This window comes from Oncorhynchus gorbuscha, linkage group LG19, assembly GCF_021184085.1.
Source record: "Oncorhynchus gorbuscha isolate QuinsamMale2020 ecotype Even-year linkage group LG19, OgorEven_v1.0, whole genome shotgun sequence".
In the NCBI taxonomy this organism is placed as follows: Eukaryota; Metazoa; Chordata; class Actinopteri; order Salmoniformes; family Salmonidae; genus Oncorhynchus; species Oncorhynchus gorbuscha.
Genome location: NC_060191.1, coordinates 6518981 through 6537869, shown reverse-complemented (window position 1 = coordinate 6537869; position 18889 = coordinate 6518981). Strand labels below are relative to the sequence as shown.

The window sequence follows — 18889 nt, the reverse complement described above, 5'->3', positions numbered from 1 at the left end:
ATCGCGCTTGATTGCTTTTGTGATTGCACTTGAAGAAGCTTTCAAAGTTCTTGAAATTTTCCGGATTGACCAACCTTCATATCTTCAACTAATGATGGATTGTAATTTCTCTTTGCTTATTTGAGCTGTTCTTGCCATAATATGGACTTGGTCTTTTACCAAATAGGGCTATCTTCTGTATACCACCCCTACCTTAACACAACACAACTGATAGGCTCATACGCATTAAGAAGTAAAGAAATTCCAAATAAAAATTTTCAACAAGGCACACCTGTTAATTGAAATGCATTGCAGGTGACTATCTCATGAAGCTGGATGAGAAAATGACAAGAGTGTGCAATGCTGTCATCAAGGCAAAGGGTGAATACTTGAAAAATCTCAAACAGATATTTTGATTTGAACACCTTTTTGGTTACTACATGATTCCATATGTGTTATTTCATATTTTTGATGTCTTCACTATCATTATACAATGTATAAAATAGTAAAAATAAAGAAAAACCCTTGAATGAGTAGGTGTATCCAAACCTTTGAATGGTACTGTACAGTGCCTTGCGAAAGTATTCGGCCCCCTTGAACTTTGCGTTAGCGACCTTTTGCCACATTTCAGGCTTCAAACATAAAGATCATTAGTCATTTAGGTCAACATTGGATCATTCAGAGATCCTCACTGAACTTCTGGAGAGAGTTTGCTGCACTGAAAGTAAAGGGGCTGAATAATTTTGCACGCCCAATTTTTCAGTTTTTGATTTGTTAAAAAAGTTTGAAATATCCAATAAATGTCGTTCCACTTCATGATTGTGTCCCACTTGTTGTTGATTCTTCACAAACAAATACAGTTTTATATCTTTATGTTTGTGGATTCTTCATCGATCTTTTATACTTTTCGGAACATGAAATGTGTTCTTACCTCAAGTTCTGTGAGGTGGAAGGATTTCCTTTGTCCTCTATGAAAATTTACTCTCTCTATACTTGTTACTGTAATTTAGTTATTCCAATATGTTTTCATTAATTGAATTCCCTTAATCTATTTTATGAGAATTTGTAAGATTCGTATTTGCATAAAATAGACGGAGACCAGTCTTTTCAATAATAGGTAACAGAATTTATTCTCGGAGCACGCTGCCACGTTACCACGAGCAACAGTTTATATACAACAACATGACGTCATTTCATTGCTTAAAAAATGAATCTCCTCCTCCAGCCCGGGACAAAGGGAACTTTAAAAGTTCATTCAAAGTTCATTCTGACCCCCTAGCACATACACAGGACACACAACAAAACTTAATTAACTTTTGACTCCTCACCATTATCGATCACCACTTAGCTGACAGTTCTAATTAACAGAAAACCTAGGAATGCATTCACTGCCTTATCTAAAACACCCCAGAGCTCAGTTTCGTAGGTTCAACCATAGGTTAACTACCTTATCTGTTTACTTAATCCACAAACCATTCCTTTCTTCCTAGTTGGAATGGTGTTCATTAACTTTAATTACTCCTTGTCCGTGTCACACAATCCCTTCTTATGAAATCATATTGTTAATCAGATATAATAAAACTGAGTATAAGTTTACTTAGTTACAGTTCCATTTAAAATGATTTGTTCATTTAATTAATCATTTAATCATAATTCTCCTAACAATACTGTTTGTCCATGAGGAGATCCTTAGGAATTTACAAAGTCTCTCTGACCACAGCAACCTAGTTGAAAGAGGAAAGGGGGAAACAGGGAGAGGGGGATGGGGCTTGCTATACCCAAAGAGGCCAACGTCATGACACTTGCATCACACATACTCTATATAATAACAATATAATGATCTGTTTTACTGTCTTAAACCTCAGATCTATCTTACTACCTGGTCATCCACTTCCTGTTCCATGTCTAAACCCAGAGAGTTGTGGTGAATCATCTGCCAGAATGCCAGGTTTCCAGGTCCTTTTGACATGTCAGTGTTCTCCATCTCCTCCCGCTCCTTGCTCTGGTCCTCATCCTTAGAGAAGGCTTGCACGTAGCGACGCATCTTTTGCACCAGTGGGTCGTTGCGATCCTCAACCCTGCAATGGAGACATTAAGAAAGCCATTATAATACAAAGCCTGTATATGACGGGATGGGGAAACACTGTTAACACCACCACACCTAAGACAGAGAGTACAGTAGTAGGCCAGTTAGATGACGTGTTGTTGTCTTACCGGAGGTACCAACGCTCCCCCAGGCCATAGAGCAGTCCACACACCCCCAGCCGGGGCCACAGGCAGCGGGGCAACCTCCTCTCCAACATCAGGGTAGTGGCCACCACCTACACACAGTGAGCAGGGACAAAGGATGTAAGGATCATTAGAATGGCACTGATTGGGATGCTGTATACACTTTCATCATGGTTTTAAGCTATTTTTATGGAGTATGTCCATTTTTTATTTGATATAGGAGAGACTGTGTGTGTGTGTTCCTGAGTCTGTGTGTGTGTCAAAATGTGTGTGTGTGTGGCACACCTGTATCCTCCAGAGCTCATCCCTCTCCTGGGCAACGCTCCGTTGTGTATCAATCATCATGGCTATGAGCAGGTTGAGCAGCAGCATGCAGGCCACAGAGAAGGTACAGTGCAGCACATGGACAATAGGGGGCGTTGTGATGGTGTGGTCCACTGGCAGGTCTATCAGACCCACACTCAGCTCAAACTGGGAGAACAGAGTGATGGGGAAGGAGCGGTACGCAGGTAGAGAGTCTGGGTCCTGAGTCATGTAAACCATCCACAGGGCTGGGAGGGAGGGAGGGAGGGAGAGAGGGAGGGAGGGAGGGAGGCCAGTTAGAGGGAGGGAGGGAGGGAGGGAGGAGGGAGGGAGGGAGGCCAGTTAGAGGGAGGGAGGGAGGGAGGGAGGGAGGGAGGGAGGGAGGGACAACAACAACCAGGGTATAAAAATAGGATTTTTATTTATACACTTGTTGGAAATTTGCTTATTTGAAACGTCAAGATCTGCTAATGCAGTTTCTCTTAAACAGAATGTACTTACAGGTAGAAAACCCCATGAGCACGATGAAGCTCAGCCACATGAACTTGGTCAGGTCTCCAAATATAATCTAGGAGGAAATTAGACAAAACACCACAACAGTTTAATATGGGAATCAAAACAGCAAAACCATACGTTCTACAGTAACGTCATGCTAATGCTTGTGTGTGTGTGTGTGTGTGCATTCACATGTGTGTGTCTGCTTCCCTTACATACCTTCTGTATCATGATGACGTAAGGCCCCAGCATCTGAAAGCCTCGGGCGAAGAACATGACATTGCTCCAGCCCAGCACCAGACACACAGCCATGACAACTGCCTCCCCCTGCACCCCACTGACCCTGAACACACACAGCAGCACCACCAGGAACGCATAGGCAATACTGGGGAGGAAACATAGGTTGTTACACAGATTATAAATGCTACATAGACATGACATAACACAACAACATCACTAGGCAGGTAATAAAGGCTACATAGGCACCAAGGTTGACTTACAGAATGACATGGAAGGGTCCCCCCAGGGCCGTCTGTCCAAAGTACTGCTTGGCCCCCACTCTCAGCATATCTGGGATCTTAGGGATTGGGAAGAACACAGATTATATTGACAGCCAATAATGTGATCTAATCTACAGTGTAAATATAAGTGACATGTAAAACTATTGGGTGATGTATGTTTTACCTCCAGTAGCAGAATAACCAGGGCACCCAGGACACTGATCATCTCTCCTGCCAGACGCAAGTTGTCCCCATAGGTCACATAACTCTCCTACAGGGACAGAGAACAGGGCACGTGGATCACAAAGGGTTCATATGAACACCTCTGATTGAGGTTTGCACACAGGCTGTCATATGAAGATGCCTTCATGTCTCCCGCACCTTCAGAGTTTTCTGCACGCGGATGGTTTTGTCCATGTCAGATACAGTGTAATTCTCGGGAGCGTCCTTTAGAGGGCGATACACACAACACAGTGTGAAGGTCCCAATGTACAGGAGGTACAGCAGCAGCAACAATCTGTACACAACACAATAATAAAATTACAATAGTAGACATAAACAAATGACAGCATCTCAAACACAACATCAGAACATGATCCACTGTATGTGTGGTTACCTAAAGTAGTATTTTCCATAGAGGTTCCACTTGAGACTGACAAATTGCCTAACAGGAGTCACTTCCAGTATCCTTCTTGCCTGAGAGAAGAGATCACCCTCATCATCAGTTTCCCTGTAGTGTATATTAGACCGTATCATGTTTGTGTTCTGTAATGTACCTCTCTCCTCTGGCTGCCCACGATGAGCTCCAGCACAGAGAGGTTGTCGTCGGCGACCAAGGAGTCGATCTCTGTGAGGTCATAAAGGTTAGAGGTCAAGAGTCCCAGGTTCCACTGGACGACTCGCCTCCGGTTGACCAGGTGCTGGAAGGCCTGGGAGAGACAGATTATTATTTTGTATTTTTTACTGTTCCCATGTCTCCCACTGTCCCCTTCGTTCTATCCCTCTATCCATCCTCACCACAAGGTTGCCCTCCTTGGCAGCCAGTTTGAAGGGCGTTAAGCCACGATAGTTGGGCACCATGTCCAGTGGCACAGTCTGGTCCAGCTCAACGTCGTGGGCCAACAACAGATCCAACGCCAGGCATGCTAAAGTCTTATTGGGCTGCAGGACCAGAATATGGAGCACTGTGTTACCTAGGGGAGAGAGATGGAGATATTAAACTGCTGAAAACGGGAGAAGTGAGAAGAGGGGGAGCGGGAGGAGATGAAAGAGGAATGTTTCATACCAATGGAGTCCTGGGCCCTGGTGCTGGCTCCTGCGTTGATCACCATGGAGATGATGTCCTGATTCCCCACACAGGCCGCAAATGCCAGGATGTGCTCACCTAAAGTAAAGCAAACGGAATAAAATACCCACATCTCCCAGAATGCATTTTTCTACACCTTACAGACCACAAACAGTCATAGTTACCATAGTAGAGCAGCCCTCCTCTTCTCTTCCTGAAGTACAGGCCTGTGACTCTGGGCGTGGCCACATCCGCCCCTTTACCAATCAGACTGCGGATCAGGTTAATGTTCTGATTCACCACAGCAATGTGGAGAGGTGTCATGCCTGATTGAGAGTGAGTAAGAGAGAGAATATATTATTATGTGATTAAATATCTGTGTGAGTTTTATGATATTATAGTGTATTTGTCCATTGTGAGTGAGACTATATGTACTGGAGGTCGACCGATTAATCGGAATGGCCGATTAATTAGGGCCGATTTCAAGTTTTCATAACAATCGGAAATTTGTAATTTTGGACGCCGATTTTGCTAATTTTTTAATTTAAAAAAAATCTTTATTTAACTAGGCAAGTCAGTTAAGAACACATTCTTATTTTCAATGACGGCCTAGGAACGGTTGGTTAACTGCCTTGTTCAGGGGCAGAACGACAGATTTTTACCTTGTCAGCTCAGGGATTCAATCTTGCAACCTTACGGTTAACTAGTCCAACGCTCTAACCACCTGCCTCACGAGGAGCCTGCCTGTTACGCGAATGCAGTAAGAAGCCAAGGTAAGTTGCTAGCTAGCATTAAACTTAATCAATCATAATCACTAGTTACACATGGTTGAGGATATTACTAGTTTATCTAACGTGTCCTGCGTTGCATATAATCGATGCAGTGCGCATTCTCGTAAAAGGACAGTCGTTGCTCCAACGTGTACCTAACCATAAACACCCATGCCGTTCTTAAATACACAGAAGTATATATTTTTAAACCTGCATATTTAGCTTAATGAAATCCAGGTTAGCAGGCAATATTAACCAGGTGAAATTGTATCACTTCTCTTGCGTTCATTGCACGCAGAGTCAGGGTATATGCAACAGTTTGGGCTGTCTGGCTCATTGCGAACTAATTTGCCAGAATTTTACGTAATTATGACATAACATTGAAGGTTGTGCAATGTAACAGCAATATTTAGACTGATGGATGCCACCCGTTAGATAAAATACGGAACGGTTCCGTATTTCACTGAAATAATAAACGTCTTGTTTTCGAGATGATAGTTTCCGGATTCGACCATATTAATGACCCAAGGCTCGCATTTCTGTGTGTTATTATGTTATAATTAAGTCTATGATTTGATAGAGCAGTCTGACTGATCAATGGTAGGCACCAGCAGGCTCATATGTCAGGATTTGGCCAGGGTTGTTCCGGTTTTTGGTCACTAGATGCACCCATTGTGCCTTTTGACATTTTGTTTTCCCTTGATCCCCATTATTATTTGCACCTGTGCCTCGTTTCCCCTGATTGTATTTAAACCCTTTGTTTTCCTCTGTTCTTTGCTCTGTGTTTGTATGTTAGCACCCAGCCCTAGTACTCTGAGAACTCTTGTTGATCCCGGTGGACTCTCTTGTGGAATTCTGTTTTTTGTTCTTGTTTGTTTGTTTTTTGAGTATCTTTTGAGGCTTTTTGTGCTTTTCCTTCCACATTGTGGATTTACCATTTTTTGTCTTGGAGGATTTCCTTTGTTCTTGTAGGATTCCTTTTGAGGTTGTGGAGTTACATGTTTTCCTGAAGAACTTCATTTTTTACTTCATTAAATACACCGTCTCAAGTACTGCTGTGCCTGCCTCATCTTCTGGATTCTGCCGACTATTCGTGGCTCAGTTGGTTAAGTGACTGTTTCTCACTCCGGAGACCCGGGTTCGTAACCGGGTCCTGACATCATAAGCATTCATTCAAACAGCACTTTCGTGCATTTCGCCAGCAGCTCTGCTGTTTATGATTTCAAGCCTATCAACTCAAGGGGATTAGGCTGGTGCAACGATGCGATGTGAAATGGCTAGCTAGTTAGCGGGGTGCGCACCAATAGCATTTCAAACGTCACTCGCTCTGAGACTTAGAGTAGTTGTTCCCCTTGTTCTGCATGGGTAACGCTGCTTCGAGGGTGGCTGTTGTCGTTGTGTTCCTGTTTCGAGCCCAGGGAGGAGCGAGGAGAGGGATGGAAGCTATACTGTTACACTGGCAATAGTAAAGTGCCTATAAGAACATCCAGTAGTATATGAAATACAAATGGTATAGAGGGAAATAGTCCTGTAATTCCTATAATAATTACAACCTAAAACTTCCTACCTGGAAATATTGAAGACTCATGTTAAAAGGAACCACCAGCTTTCATATGTTGTCATGTTCTGAGCAAGGAACTGAAACGTTAGCTTTCTTACATGGCACATATTGCACTTTTACTTTGTTCTCCATCACTTTGTTTTTGCATTATTTAAACCAAATTAAACATGATTCATTATTTATTTGAGGCTAAATTGATTTTATTGATGTATTATATTAAGTTAAAATAAGTGTTCATTCATATTGTTGTAATTGTCATTATTACAAATACATTGTAAAAATTGGCCGATTAATCGGTATTGGCTTTTTTTGTCCTCCAATAATCAGTATCGGTATCAGCGTTGAAAAATCCTAATCGGGCGACCTCTAATATGTACCAAGGAAGAGGTCAGAGGTCATGGGCTCATTGATGAGTTCAGGTGCTCCATCCATCAGAGCTATGGCAGCATTCATGTTATCATTCAGAACTGCCACATGCAGCGCTGTCTCCCCCAGAGCACCTCTCTCAAAGATGTTAGTGGATGCACAGTCCAGAAGTTTCTTAATGCAACCTGCACTGTTCTCTTTGGCCGCAAAGAAGAGAGGGATGTCATTTGTCCTATGGGAGAGAGAGTGTGTTTGCAAGTTAGAATTCAAACACTGCATTCATAAAATATATCACTAGCCACTTTAAACAATGCTACTGTCACGTTCTGACCTCAGTTCTTTTGTTATGTCTTTGTTTTAGTATGGTCAGGGCGTGAGTTGGGTGGGTTGTCTATGTTTGTTTTTATATGATTTGTTATTTCTGTGTTTGGCCTGGTATGGTTCTCAATCAGAGGCAGCTGTCAATCATGTTCCCTGATTGAGAACCATGTTTAGGTAACCTGTTTTCTATTGTGTTTCGTGGGTGATTGTTTTCTGTTTTGTGTCTACAGCAGATAGGACTGTTTCGTTTCGTTCATTCTCCTTTGTTATTTTGTTTAGTGTTCTCGTGATAATAAATTATGGACACTTACCACGCTGCGCATTGGTCCGATCTCTCCTACTCCTCCTCAGAGGAAGAAGACGAGCGTTACAGAATCACCCACCACCAAAGGACCAAGCAGCAGCAGCAGTGATCTCCAGACTCCTGGACATGGGAGGAGGTCTTGGATGGCAAGGGACCCTGGGCACAGCTGGGAGAATATCGCCGCTGGAGGCAGCGAAAGCCGAGAGGCGGTGGTATGAGGAGGCAGCACGGCAGCGCGGTTGGAAGCCCGAGAGGCAGCCCCAAACATTTCTTGAGGGGGGCACACGGGAAGTGTGGCTAAGTCAGGTAGGAGACCTGAGCCAACTCCCCCGTGCTTACCGTGGAGAGAGGGGGGCCGGGCAGGCACCGTGTTATGCCGTGAGGTCCACGGTGTCCCCGGTGCGCAGGCATAGCCCGGGACCTCGTATTGGCCGGGCTTGAGTGGGCATCGAGCCAGGTGCCATGAAGCCGGCTCAGCGCATCTGGTCTCCAGTGTGTCTCCTCGGGCCAGGGTACATTGCACCAGCCCTACGCATGGTGTCCCCGGTTCGCCAGCACAGCCCGGTACGGGCTATTCCACCTCGCCGCACTGGCCTGGCTACGGGGAGCATCAAGCCAGGTAGGGTTGGGCAGGCTCAGTGCTCGAGACCTCCAGTGCGCCTTCACGGTCCGGTCTATCCGGTGCTATCTCCACGCACCAGCCCTCCAGTGGCAGCCCCCCGCACCAGGCTGTCTCTCCGTCTCCTCCCTACAGGTGCTCCCGCCTGTCCAGCGCTGCCAGAGTCTTCCTCCTGCCCAGCGCTGCCAGAGTCTCCCGTCTGTCCTGAGCTGCCAGAGTCTCCCGTCTGTCCTGAGCTGCCAGAGTCTCCCATCTGTCCTGAGCAGCCAGAGTCTCCCGTCTGTCCTGAGCTTCCAGAGTCGCCCGTCTGTCCTGAGCAGCCAGAGTCTCCCGTCTGTCCTGAGCTTCCAGAGTCGCCCGTCTGTCCTGAGCTGCCAGAGTCGCCCGTCTGTCCTGAGCTGCCAGAGTTGCCCATCTGTCCTGAGCTGCCAGAGTCGCTCGTCTGTCCTGAGCTGCCAGAGTCGCCCATCTGTCCTGAGCTGCCGGAATCGCCCTTCACTCCGGAGCTACCGGAGTCTCCCGCCTGTCCTGTGCTGCCGGAATCTCCCGTTTGTTCGGTGCTGCTGGAATCTCGCGTCCATTTGGGACCCATTGCTAGGGTCCCCAGTCCGGCTCGAAAGAGGCCACGGAGGCGGTTGAGGAGGCGGACAAAGACTATGGTGGAGTGGGGTCCACGTCTCGCGCCATAGCCGCCACCGCGGACAGACACCCACCCAGACCCACCCCTACAGGTTCAGGTTTTGCGGCCGGAGTCCGCACCTTTGGGGGGGAGGGGGGGGGGGGGGTACTGTCACGTTCTGACCTCAGTTCTTTTGTGATGTCTTTGTTTTAGTATGGTCAGGGCGTGAGTTGGGTGGGTTGTCTATGTTAGTTTTTTTATGATTTGTTATTTCTGTGTTTGGCCTGGTATGGTTCTCAATCAGAGGCAGCTGTCAATCATGTTCCCTGATTGAGAACCATGTTTAGGTAACCTGTTTTCTATTGTGTTTCGTGGGTGATTGTTTTCTGTTTTGTGTCTACACCAGATAGGACTGTTTCATTTCGTTCATTCTCCTTTGTTATTTTGTTTAGTGTTCTCGTGATAATAAATTATCAATATGGACACTTACCATGCTGCACATTGGTCCGATCTCTCCTACTCCTCCTCAGAGGAAGAAGATGAGCGTTACAGCTACTTAATATAATGTTTACATACCCTACATTACTCATCTCATATGTATATGTATATACTGTACTCTATATCATCTACATGTAATACATGTATCACTAGCCACTTTAAACTATGCCACTTTATTTACATACCTACATTGTCGGAACTAGAAGCACAAGCATTTCGCTACACTCGCATTAACATCTGCTAACCAGGTGTATGTGACAAATACATTTGATTTGATTTGATGTCGTAATTATCAGCATACGACTGGGAAAAATCCACTTGAACGCCCCTCCAGCTGGTAATTACTACATGCTGAGCTCTGATGTCACATTCCAGTGGGCACAGACATCAGTTCAAAGTCTAATTTTGATTTACATTTGGTTTAGTTGTCAACTATTGTGAATTCAACAGGAAATCAACAAGAAATGTTGCCATGTCATTGGATTTAGTTAGGTTAAAAGACGAAAGGCCCTTATGTTGATGACTTTTTCCCAATCCAATAAGTTTTTCATGTGGATTCAATGTCATCACATAGATTTATTGGGTTGAAATGAAGTGGAACCTATAGGAAACTCACCCATAGGAAACTCACCTTTTGTTCTGCAACAAAAAAGTTTCATCCAGCGTCTCGTTCCACCCCTTTGTCATGTTTGTCATTTATTATCATGTCTTGTCCCTGTGCTCCCCATTCTATTCGTTTCCCTCTGCTGGTCTTATTAGGTTCTTTCCCTCTTTCTATCCCTCTCTCTCCCCCTCCCTCTCTCACTCTCTCGCTCTCTCTTCTCTCTATCGTTCCGTTCCTGCTCCCAGCTGTTCCTATTCCCCTAATCATCATTTAGTCTTCCCACACCTGTTCCCGATCCTTTCCCCTGATTAGAGTCCCTATTTCTTCCTTTGTGTTCCGTTCCTGTCCTGTCGGTTCCTTGTTTAGAATTCACCGTGCTGTGATTGTGTATCGCCCTGTCCTGTCGTGTTTTTGCCTTCATCAGATGCTGCGTGTGAGCAGGTGTCTCTGTCAGCTACGGCCTGCGCCTACCCGAAGCGACCTGCAGTCTGTGGCCGCTTCTCCTGTTATTCCCCTCTACAGACTAGAGGATTTCTGTTATTCCCTGTTTGGACATTTCCTGTTAAGGATTCAGGATTTGTCGTTTTCTGTTTGGACTTGAATAAACTCTGTTTCTGTTAAGTCGCTTTTGGGTCCTCTTTCACCTGCATGACAGAAGGAACCGACCAAGGAATGGACCCAGCGACTTCAGACGCTCGTTACACTGCCGTCGAGATCCAAGGAGCCATGCTCGGCAGACACGAGCAGGAATTGTCTGCTGCTCGCCATGCCGTGGAGAACCTGGCCGCTCAGGTTTCCGACCTCTCTGGACAGTTCCAGAGTCTACGTCTCGTGCCACCTGTTACTTCCTGGCCTGCCGAGCCTCCAGAACCTAGGGTTAATAACCCACCTTGCTACTCCGGGCAGCCCACTGAGTGCCGCTCCTTTCTCACGCAGTGTGAGATTGTGTTCTCTCTCCAACCCAACACATACTCTAGAGAGAGAGCTCGGGTTGCTTACGTCATTTCACTCCTTACTGGCCGGGCTCGAGAATGGGGCACAGCTATCTGGGAGGCAAGGGCTGATTGCTCTAACAAGTTCCAGAACTTTAAAGAGGAGATGATTCGGGTTTTTGACCGTTCAGTTTTTGGTAGGGAGGCTTCTAGGGCCCTGGCTTCCTTATGCCAAGGTGAACGGTCCATAACGGATTATTCTATTGAGTTTCGCACTCTTGCTGCCTCTAGTGAGTGGAACGAGCCGGCGCTGCTCGCTCGTTTTCTGGAGGGACTCCACGCAGTGGTTAAGGATGAGATTCTCTCCCGGGAGGTTCCTTCAGATGTGGACTCTTTGATTGCTCTCGCCATCCGCATAGAACGACGGGTAGATCTTCGTCACCGGGCTCGTGGAAGAGAGCTCGCATCAACGGTGTTTCCCTGCTCCGCATCGCAACCATCTCCCTCCTCTGGCTTTGAGACTGAGCCCATGCAGCTGGGAGGGATTCGCATCTCGACTAAGGAGAGGGAACGGAGGATCACCAACCGCCTGTGCCTCTATTGCGGAGTTGCTGGACATTTTGTTAATTCATGTCCAGTAAGAGGCCAGAGCCCATCAGTAAGCGGAGGGCTACTGGTGAGCGCTACTACTCAGGTCTCTTCATCTAGATCTTGTACTACTATGTCGGTCCATCTACGCTGGACCGGTTCGGGTGCTACATGCAGTGCCTTGATTGACTCTGGGGCTGAGGGTTGTTTCATGGACGAAGCATGGGTTCGGAAACATAACATTCCTTTCAGACCGTTAGACAAGCCTACGCCCATGTTTGCCTTAGATGGTAGTCATCTTCCCAGTATCAAATTTGAGACACTACCTTTAACTCTCACAGTATCTGGTAACCACAGTGAGACTATTTCTTTTTGATTTTCCGTTCACCGTTTACACCTGTTGTTTTGGGTCATCCCTGGCTAGTATGTCATAATCCTTCTATTAATTGGTCTAGTAATTCTATCCTATCCTGGAACGTTTCTTGTCATGTGAAGTGTTTAATGTCTGCCATCCCTCCCGTTTCTTCTGTCCCTACTTCTCAGGAGGAACCTGGCGATTTGACAGGAGTGCCGGAGGAATATCATGATCTGCGCACGGTCTTCAGTCGGTCCCGAGCCAACTCCCTTCCTCCTCACCGGTCGTATGATTGTAGTATTGATCTCCTTCCGGGGACCACTCCTCCTCGAGGTAGACTATACTCTCTGTCGGCTCCCGAACGTAAGGCTCTCGAGGATTATTTGTCTGTGTCTCTTGACGCCGGTACCATAGTGCCTTCTTCTTCTCCGGCCGGGGCGGGGTTCTTTTTGTTAAGAAGAAGGACGGTACTCTGCGCCCCTGCGTGGATTATCGAGGGCTGAATGACATAACGGTTAAGAATCGTTATCCGCTTCCCCTTATGTCATCAGCCTTCGAGATTCTGCAGGGAGCCAGGTGCTTTACTAAGTTGGACCTTCGTAACGCTTACCATCTCGTGCGCATCAGAGAGGGGGACGAGTGGAAAACGGCGTTTAACACTCCGTTAGGGCATTTTGAGTACCGGGTTCTGCCGTTCGGTCTCGCCAATGCGCCAGCTGTTTTTCAGGCATTAGTTAATGATGTTCTGAGAGACATGCTGAACATCTTTGTTTTTGTCTATCTTGACGATATCCTGATTTTTTCTCCGTCACTCGAGATTCATGTTCAGCACGTTCGACGTGTTCTACAGCGCCTTTTAGAGAATTGTCTCTACGTAAAGGCTGAGAAGTGCTCTTTTCATGTCTCCTCCGTTACTTTTCTCGGTTCCGTTATTTCCGCTGAAGGCATTCAGATGGATTCCGCTAAGGTCCAAGCTGTCAGTGATTGGCCCGTTCAAGGTCACGTGTCGAGTTGCAGCGCTTTTTAGGTTTCGCTAATTTCTATCGGCGTTTCATTCGTAATTTCGGTCAAGTTGCTGCCCCTCTCACAGCTCTTACTTCTGTCAAGACGTGTTTTAAGTGGTCCGGTTCCGCCCAGGGAGCTTTTGATCTTCTAAAAGAACGTTTTACGTCCGCTCCTATCCTCGTTACTCCTGACGTCACTAGACAATTCATTGTCGAGGTTGACGCTTCAGAGGTAGGCGTGGGAGCCATTCTATCCCAGCGCTTCCAGTCTGACGATAAGGTTCATCCTTGCGCTTATTTTTCTCATCGCCTGTCGCCATCTGAGCGCAACTATGATGTGGGTAACCGTGAACTGCTCGCCATCCGCTTAGCCCTAGGCGAATGGCGACAGTGGTTGGAGGGGGCGACCGTTCCTTTTGTCGTTTGGACAGACCATAAGAACCTTGAGTACATCCGTTCTGCCAAACGACTTAATGCCCGTCAAGCTCGTTGGGCGTTGTTTTTCGCTCGTTTCGAGTTTGTGATTTCTTACCGTCCGGGTAGCAAGAACACCAAGCCTGATGCCTTATCCCGTCTGTTTAGTTCTTCTGTGGCTTCTACTGATCCCGAGGGGATTCTTCCTTATGGGCGTGTTGTCGGGTTAACAGTCTGGGGAATTGAAAGACAGGTTAAGCAAGCACTCACGCACACTGCGTCGCCGCGCGCTTGTCCTAGTAACCTCCTTTTCGTTCCTGTTTCCACTCGTCTGGCTGTTCTTCAGTGGGCTCACTCTGCCAAGTTAGCTGGTCATCCCGGTGTTCGAGGCACTCTTGCGTCTATTCGCCAGCGTTTTGGTGGCCGACTCAGGAGCGTGACACGCGCCGTTTCGTGGCTGCTTGTTCGGACTGCGCGCAGACTAAGTCGGGTAACTCTCCTCCTGCCGGTCGTCTCAGACCGCTCCCATTCCTTCTCGACCATGGTCTCACATCGCCTTAGACTTCATTACCGGTCTGCCTTTGTCTGCGGGGAAGACTGTGAGAGCCGCCAATAAACGCAGGATTAAGAGTCCAAGGTATTGTTGCGGCCAGAGAGTGTGGCTTTCCACTCGCAACCTTCCTCTTACGACAGCTTCTCGTAAGTTGACTCCGCGGTTCATTGGTCCGTTCCGTGTCTCCCAGGTCGTCAATCCTGTCGCTGTGCGACTGCTTCTTCCGCGACATCTTCGTCGCGTCCATCCTGTCTTCCATGTCTCCTGTGTTAAGCCCTTTCTTCGCACCCCCGTTCGTCTTCCCTCCCCCTCCCGTCCTTGTCGAGAGCGCACCTATTTACAAGGTACATAAGATCATGGACATGCGTTCTCGGGGACGGGGTCACCAATACTTAGTGGATTGGGAGGGTTACGGTCCTGAGGAGAGGAGTTGGGTTCCGTCTCGGGACGTGCTGGACCGTTCACTCATCGATGATTTCCTCCGTTGCCGCCAGGATTCCTCCTCGAGTGCGCCAGGAGGCGCTCGGTGAGTGGGGGGTACTGTCATGTTTGTCATTTATTATCATGTCTTGTCCCTGTGCTCCCCATTCTATTCGTTTCCCTCTGCTGGTCTTATTAGGTTCTTTCCCTCTTTCTATCCCTCTCTCTCCCCCTCCCTCTCTCACTCTCTCGCTCTCTCTTCTCTCTATCGTTCCGTTCCTGCTCCCAGCTGTTCCTATTCCCCTAATCATCATTTAGTCTTCCCACACCTGTTCCCGATCCTTTCCCCTGATTAGAGTCCCTATTTCTTCCTTTGTGTTCCGTTCCTGTCCTGTCGGTTCCTTGTTTAGAATTCACCGTGCTGTGATTGTGTATCGCCCTGTCCTGTCGTGTTTTTGCCTTCATCAGATGCTGCGTGTGAGCAGGTGTCTCTGTCAGCTACGGCCTGCGCCTACCCGAAGCGACCTGCAGTCTGTGGCCGCTTCTCCTGTTATTCCCCTCTACAGACTAGAGGATTTCTGTTATTCCCTGTTTGGACATTTCCTGTTAAGGATTCAGGATTTGTCGTTTTCTGTTTGGACTTGAATAAACTCTGTTTCTGTTAAGTCGCTTTTGGGTCCTCTTTCACCTGCATGACACCCTTCCTGTTCTGGTGGCGGAACCTAAGCTGGCTCCACCAATGGTTGAGCTCACCTGGAGCAGATCTTGCCAAAGGTGGGGCCATCCTCTCAGATGGTGAGTCTATTTGAAACGGCTGGGAGGAGAGAGACGTGCATGTGTGTGAGAGAAATTTATTGTCAGAAACAGAGATATGTTCTACCGTCAGACTTAACGCATAAATAAATATATCCTTCTCCTTATGTACTCGGGACTCAAATCAAATCTGGAATGTGAGAGTCAGCAAACTAACTGACAAATTGTTCAGGTCAGCACCATCCCACAGACCAGAGCTGAACCAGATACAGACCTACACATTCCAGTCAGGTCCACAATAATGTGGTTTTTCTCTATTCTATCCTGTTCTAGACAGTTCTGTAAAACGTAAAAGGTAAATACTTATCGTTCCACAAAAAGAGCCTTTTGCGTCCCTTCGACATTTCAAGTAGAAATTGTGCACCAATATTGCATTTTAAGAGCCTGTTATATTAAATGAAGTGCCTTTGACATCTAAAAACATGTTTTTTAAAACATTTTATTCGTTTTAGCAGACACTTTTATCCAGAGCAAATTAAAGTAGTCATTTTGTACTGAATTCCCCCCATGGGAATCGAACCCACAGCAACCCTGACGTTGCAAGCGCCATGTACTACCAACTGAGCAACACACAAAATTAACTGACACACTTCGAGAAAACAACCGCTCACATATCCAAGATTGTGTCCCAAATGTCACCCCATAGCCTATGTAATACACGACTCCTGACCAGAGCCCTATGGCCCCTGGTCTAAAGTGGTGCTCTTTAACAGGGAATAGGGTGCCATCTGGGACACAGCCTTAGAAAGGCCATTCTCTCCTTCTCTTATCGCTTTAATACATACCACATGGAGAATTCAATAAATCAGATTTTTTATATGAACAAAGACTTGCTAAAGTGCCCAAATTCACTATTTTGACATGTCCCTCTGTGGCCCCCTATGTGACTTGTAGTTAGTAGCTACCCACTTAACCCAAACATTTCTCTACGTTTTCGCCATGACTGCAGTCATGACAAAGTCATTTCTGAAAATGATTATTTATTTAATGTCTGTCCCTCATTTTAAGGTCCACCCTGTTGTGTGAACTGAATTCAAAATTGTGAACTGTTCCTTTTAAATATTTTTTTTTTCTGAAGAAACATTGTACATCTAATAGCCAAATCATAGTGTAATAGCAGGTGAGCTGGTTCTACTCTTTTTGGCCATTTTATGTTGTTTTGTGGTGGAACACTAAGCGGGTCAAGCTCAACACACCAACACTATTACCCCTAGGTAGACAGGCTAGAAATGTTTGAACAATTACACTTTTATTGTGAAGCTTGTATTCAATTGCAACTCCCTGTTGCAAATAACAAGCTTCAATTATGCCTGTCACAAGGGGATTCATGGCTGATTTAAGATGAAATCATCAACCCTGTTACTTTATTTGACACTTAGTGTAGTATTTTTTATTTAATATTACCACCTGAGATGGGAAAAAAATACTATGACAGAATGTTAACATTTTGTGAAATATATATTGTTTTTATCAAGTTACACTTCTCAAAAGACACCGAATTGGTGGAACGACCTACTTACCTTTATGAAAGAAAACAGTTAGTCCTTTACTCCTAATTGACAGTCAGGTACTACGACAACATGTTGATTTGAGAAAGAGAAGGGGGATTCACAGGTGGGGATCTATATATATGCAGACAAGACAGATAAGAGAGGGTGGAGATAAAGGAGAGGAGGTCAAGAGGAGGATGGATGGATGAGAGAGGAGGGAGGAGAGAGGACGGGACAAATGGTGGAAAGGAGTAGTAGTTCAATTGAGCATTATCTTTTGGAAAGATCCATAATTTTATTGGAATAATTTACTGCAGTATACCAAGGCCATTTGACATTTTGCTAAAACGTCTGGAACACTAAAGAGTGCTCTGGCCTTGCGCTTGACCGCCACACTCAGTTTATGTCATGTTTGTCATTTATTATCATGTCTTGTCCCTGTGCTCCCCATGCTATTCGTTTCCCTCTGCTGGTCTTATTTGGTTCTTTCCCTCCTTCTATCCCTCTCTCTCCCCCTCCCTCTCTCACTCTCTCGCTCTCTCTTCTCTCTATCGTTCCGTTCCTGCTCCCAGCTGTTCCTATTCCCCTAATCATCATTTAGTCTTCCCACACCTGTTCCCGATCCTTTCCCCTGATTAGAGTCCCTATTTATTCCTTTGTGATCCGTTCCTGTCCCGTCGGTTCCTTGTATTGTATTCACCATGCTGTGATTGCGTTTCGCCCTGTCCTGTCGTGTTTTTGCTGTGATTGTGTATCGCCCTGTCCTGTCGTGTTTTTTTGCCTTCATCAGATGCTGCGTGTGAGCAGGTGTCTCTGTCGACTACGGCCTGCGCCTACCCGAAGCGACCTGCAGTCTGTGGCCGCTTCTCCAGTTGTTTCCCCTCTACAAGTCTAGAGGATTTCTGTTATTCCGTTTTGGACTTAAATAAACTCTGTTTCTGTTAAGTCGCTTTTGGGTCCTCTTTCACCTGCATGACAGAAGGAACCGACCAAGGAATGGACCCAGCGACTTCAGACGCTCGTTACACTGCCGTCGAGATCCAAGGAGCCATGCTCGGCAGACACGAGCAGGAATTGTCCGCTGCTCGCCATGCCGTGGAGAACCTGGCCGCTCAGGTTTCCGACCTCTCTGGACAGTTCCAGAGTCTACGTCTCGTGCCACCTGTTACTTCCTGGCCTGCCGAGCCTCCAGAACCTAGGGTTAATAACCCACCTTGCTACTCCGGGCAGCCCACTGAGTGCCGCTCCTTTCTCACGCAGTGTGAGATTGTGTTCTCTCTCCAACCCAACACATACTCTAGAGAGAGAGCTCGGGTTGCTTACGTCATTTCACTCCTTACTGGCCGGGCTCGAGAATGGGGCACAGCTATCTGGGAGGCAAGGGCTGATTGCTCTAACAAATTCCAGAACTTTAAAGAGGAGATGATTCGGGTTTTTGACCGTTCAGTTTTTGGTGGGGAGGCTTCTAGGGCCCTGGCTTCCTTATGCCAAGGTGAACGGTCCATAACGGATTATTCCATTGAGTTTCGCACTCTTGCTGCCTCTAGTGAGTGGAACGAGCCGGCGCTGCTCGCTCGTTTTCTGGAGGGACTCCACGCAGTGGTTAAGGATGAGATTCTCTCCCGGGAGGTTCCTTCAGATGTGGACTCTTTGATTGCTCTCGCCATCCGCATAGAACGACGGGTAGATCTTCGTCACCGGGCTCGTGGAAGAGAGCTCGCATCAACGGTGTTTCCCTGCTCCGCATCGCAACCATCTCCCTCCTCTGGCTTTGAGACTGAGCCCATGCAGCTGGGAGGGATTCGCATCTCGAATAAGGAGAGGGAACGGAGGATCACCAACCGCCTGTGCCTCTATTGCGGAGTTG

The 18889-nt window shown here is 46.6% G+C and overlaps 1 protein-coding gene across 1 annotated transcript; it reads right to left on the bottom strand.

The window, feature by feature from the left end:
• Window positions 1–1846: 1846 nt before the first annotated feature.
• On the bottom strand, window positions 1847–15503 carry LOC124006333 (transient receptor potential cation channel subfamily V member 6-like). Its single transcript, XM_046316296.1, has 16 exons — window positions 15417–15503; window positions 10481–10527; window positions 7500–7720; window positions 4977–5117; window positions 4792–4890; window positions 4524–4699; window positions 4283–4435; window positions 4123–4202; window positions 3888–4023; window positions 3691–3777; window positions 3507–3583; window positions 3226–3391; window positions 3013–3079; window positions 2494–2759; window positions 2194–2300; window positions 1847–2057 (listed from the first exon to the last, which is right to left on the bottom strand). Exons 1-16 carry the CDS (start codon window positions 15501–15503, stop codon window positions 1847–1849), a joined length of 2121 nt encoding a protein of 706 aa, XP_046172252.1.
• Between the last annotated feature and the right edge of the window lie 3386 nt (window positions 15504–18889).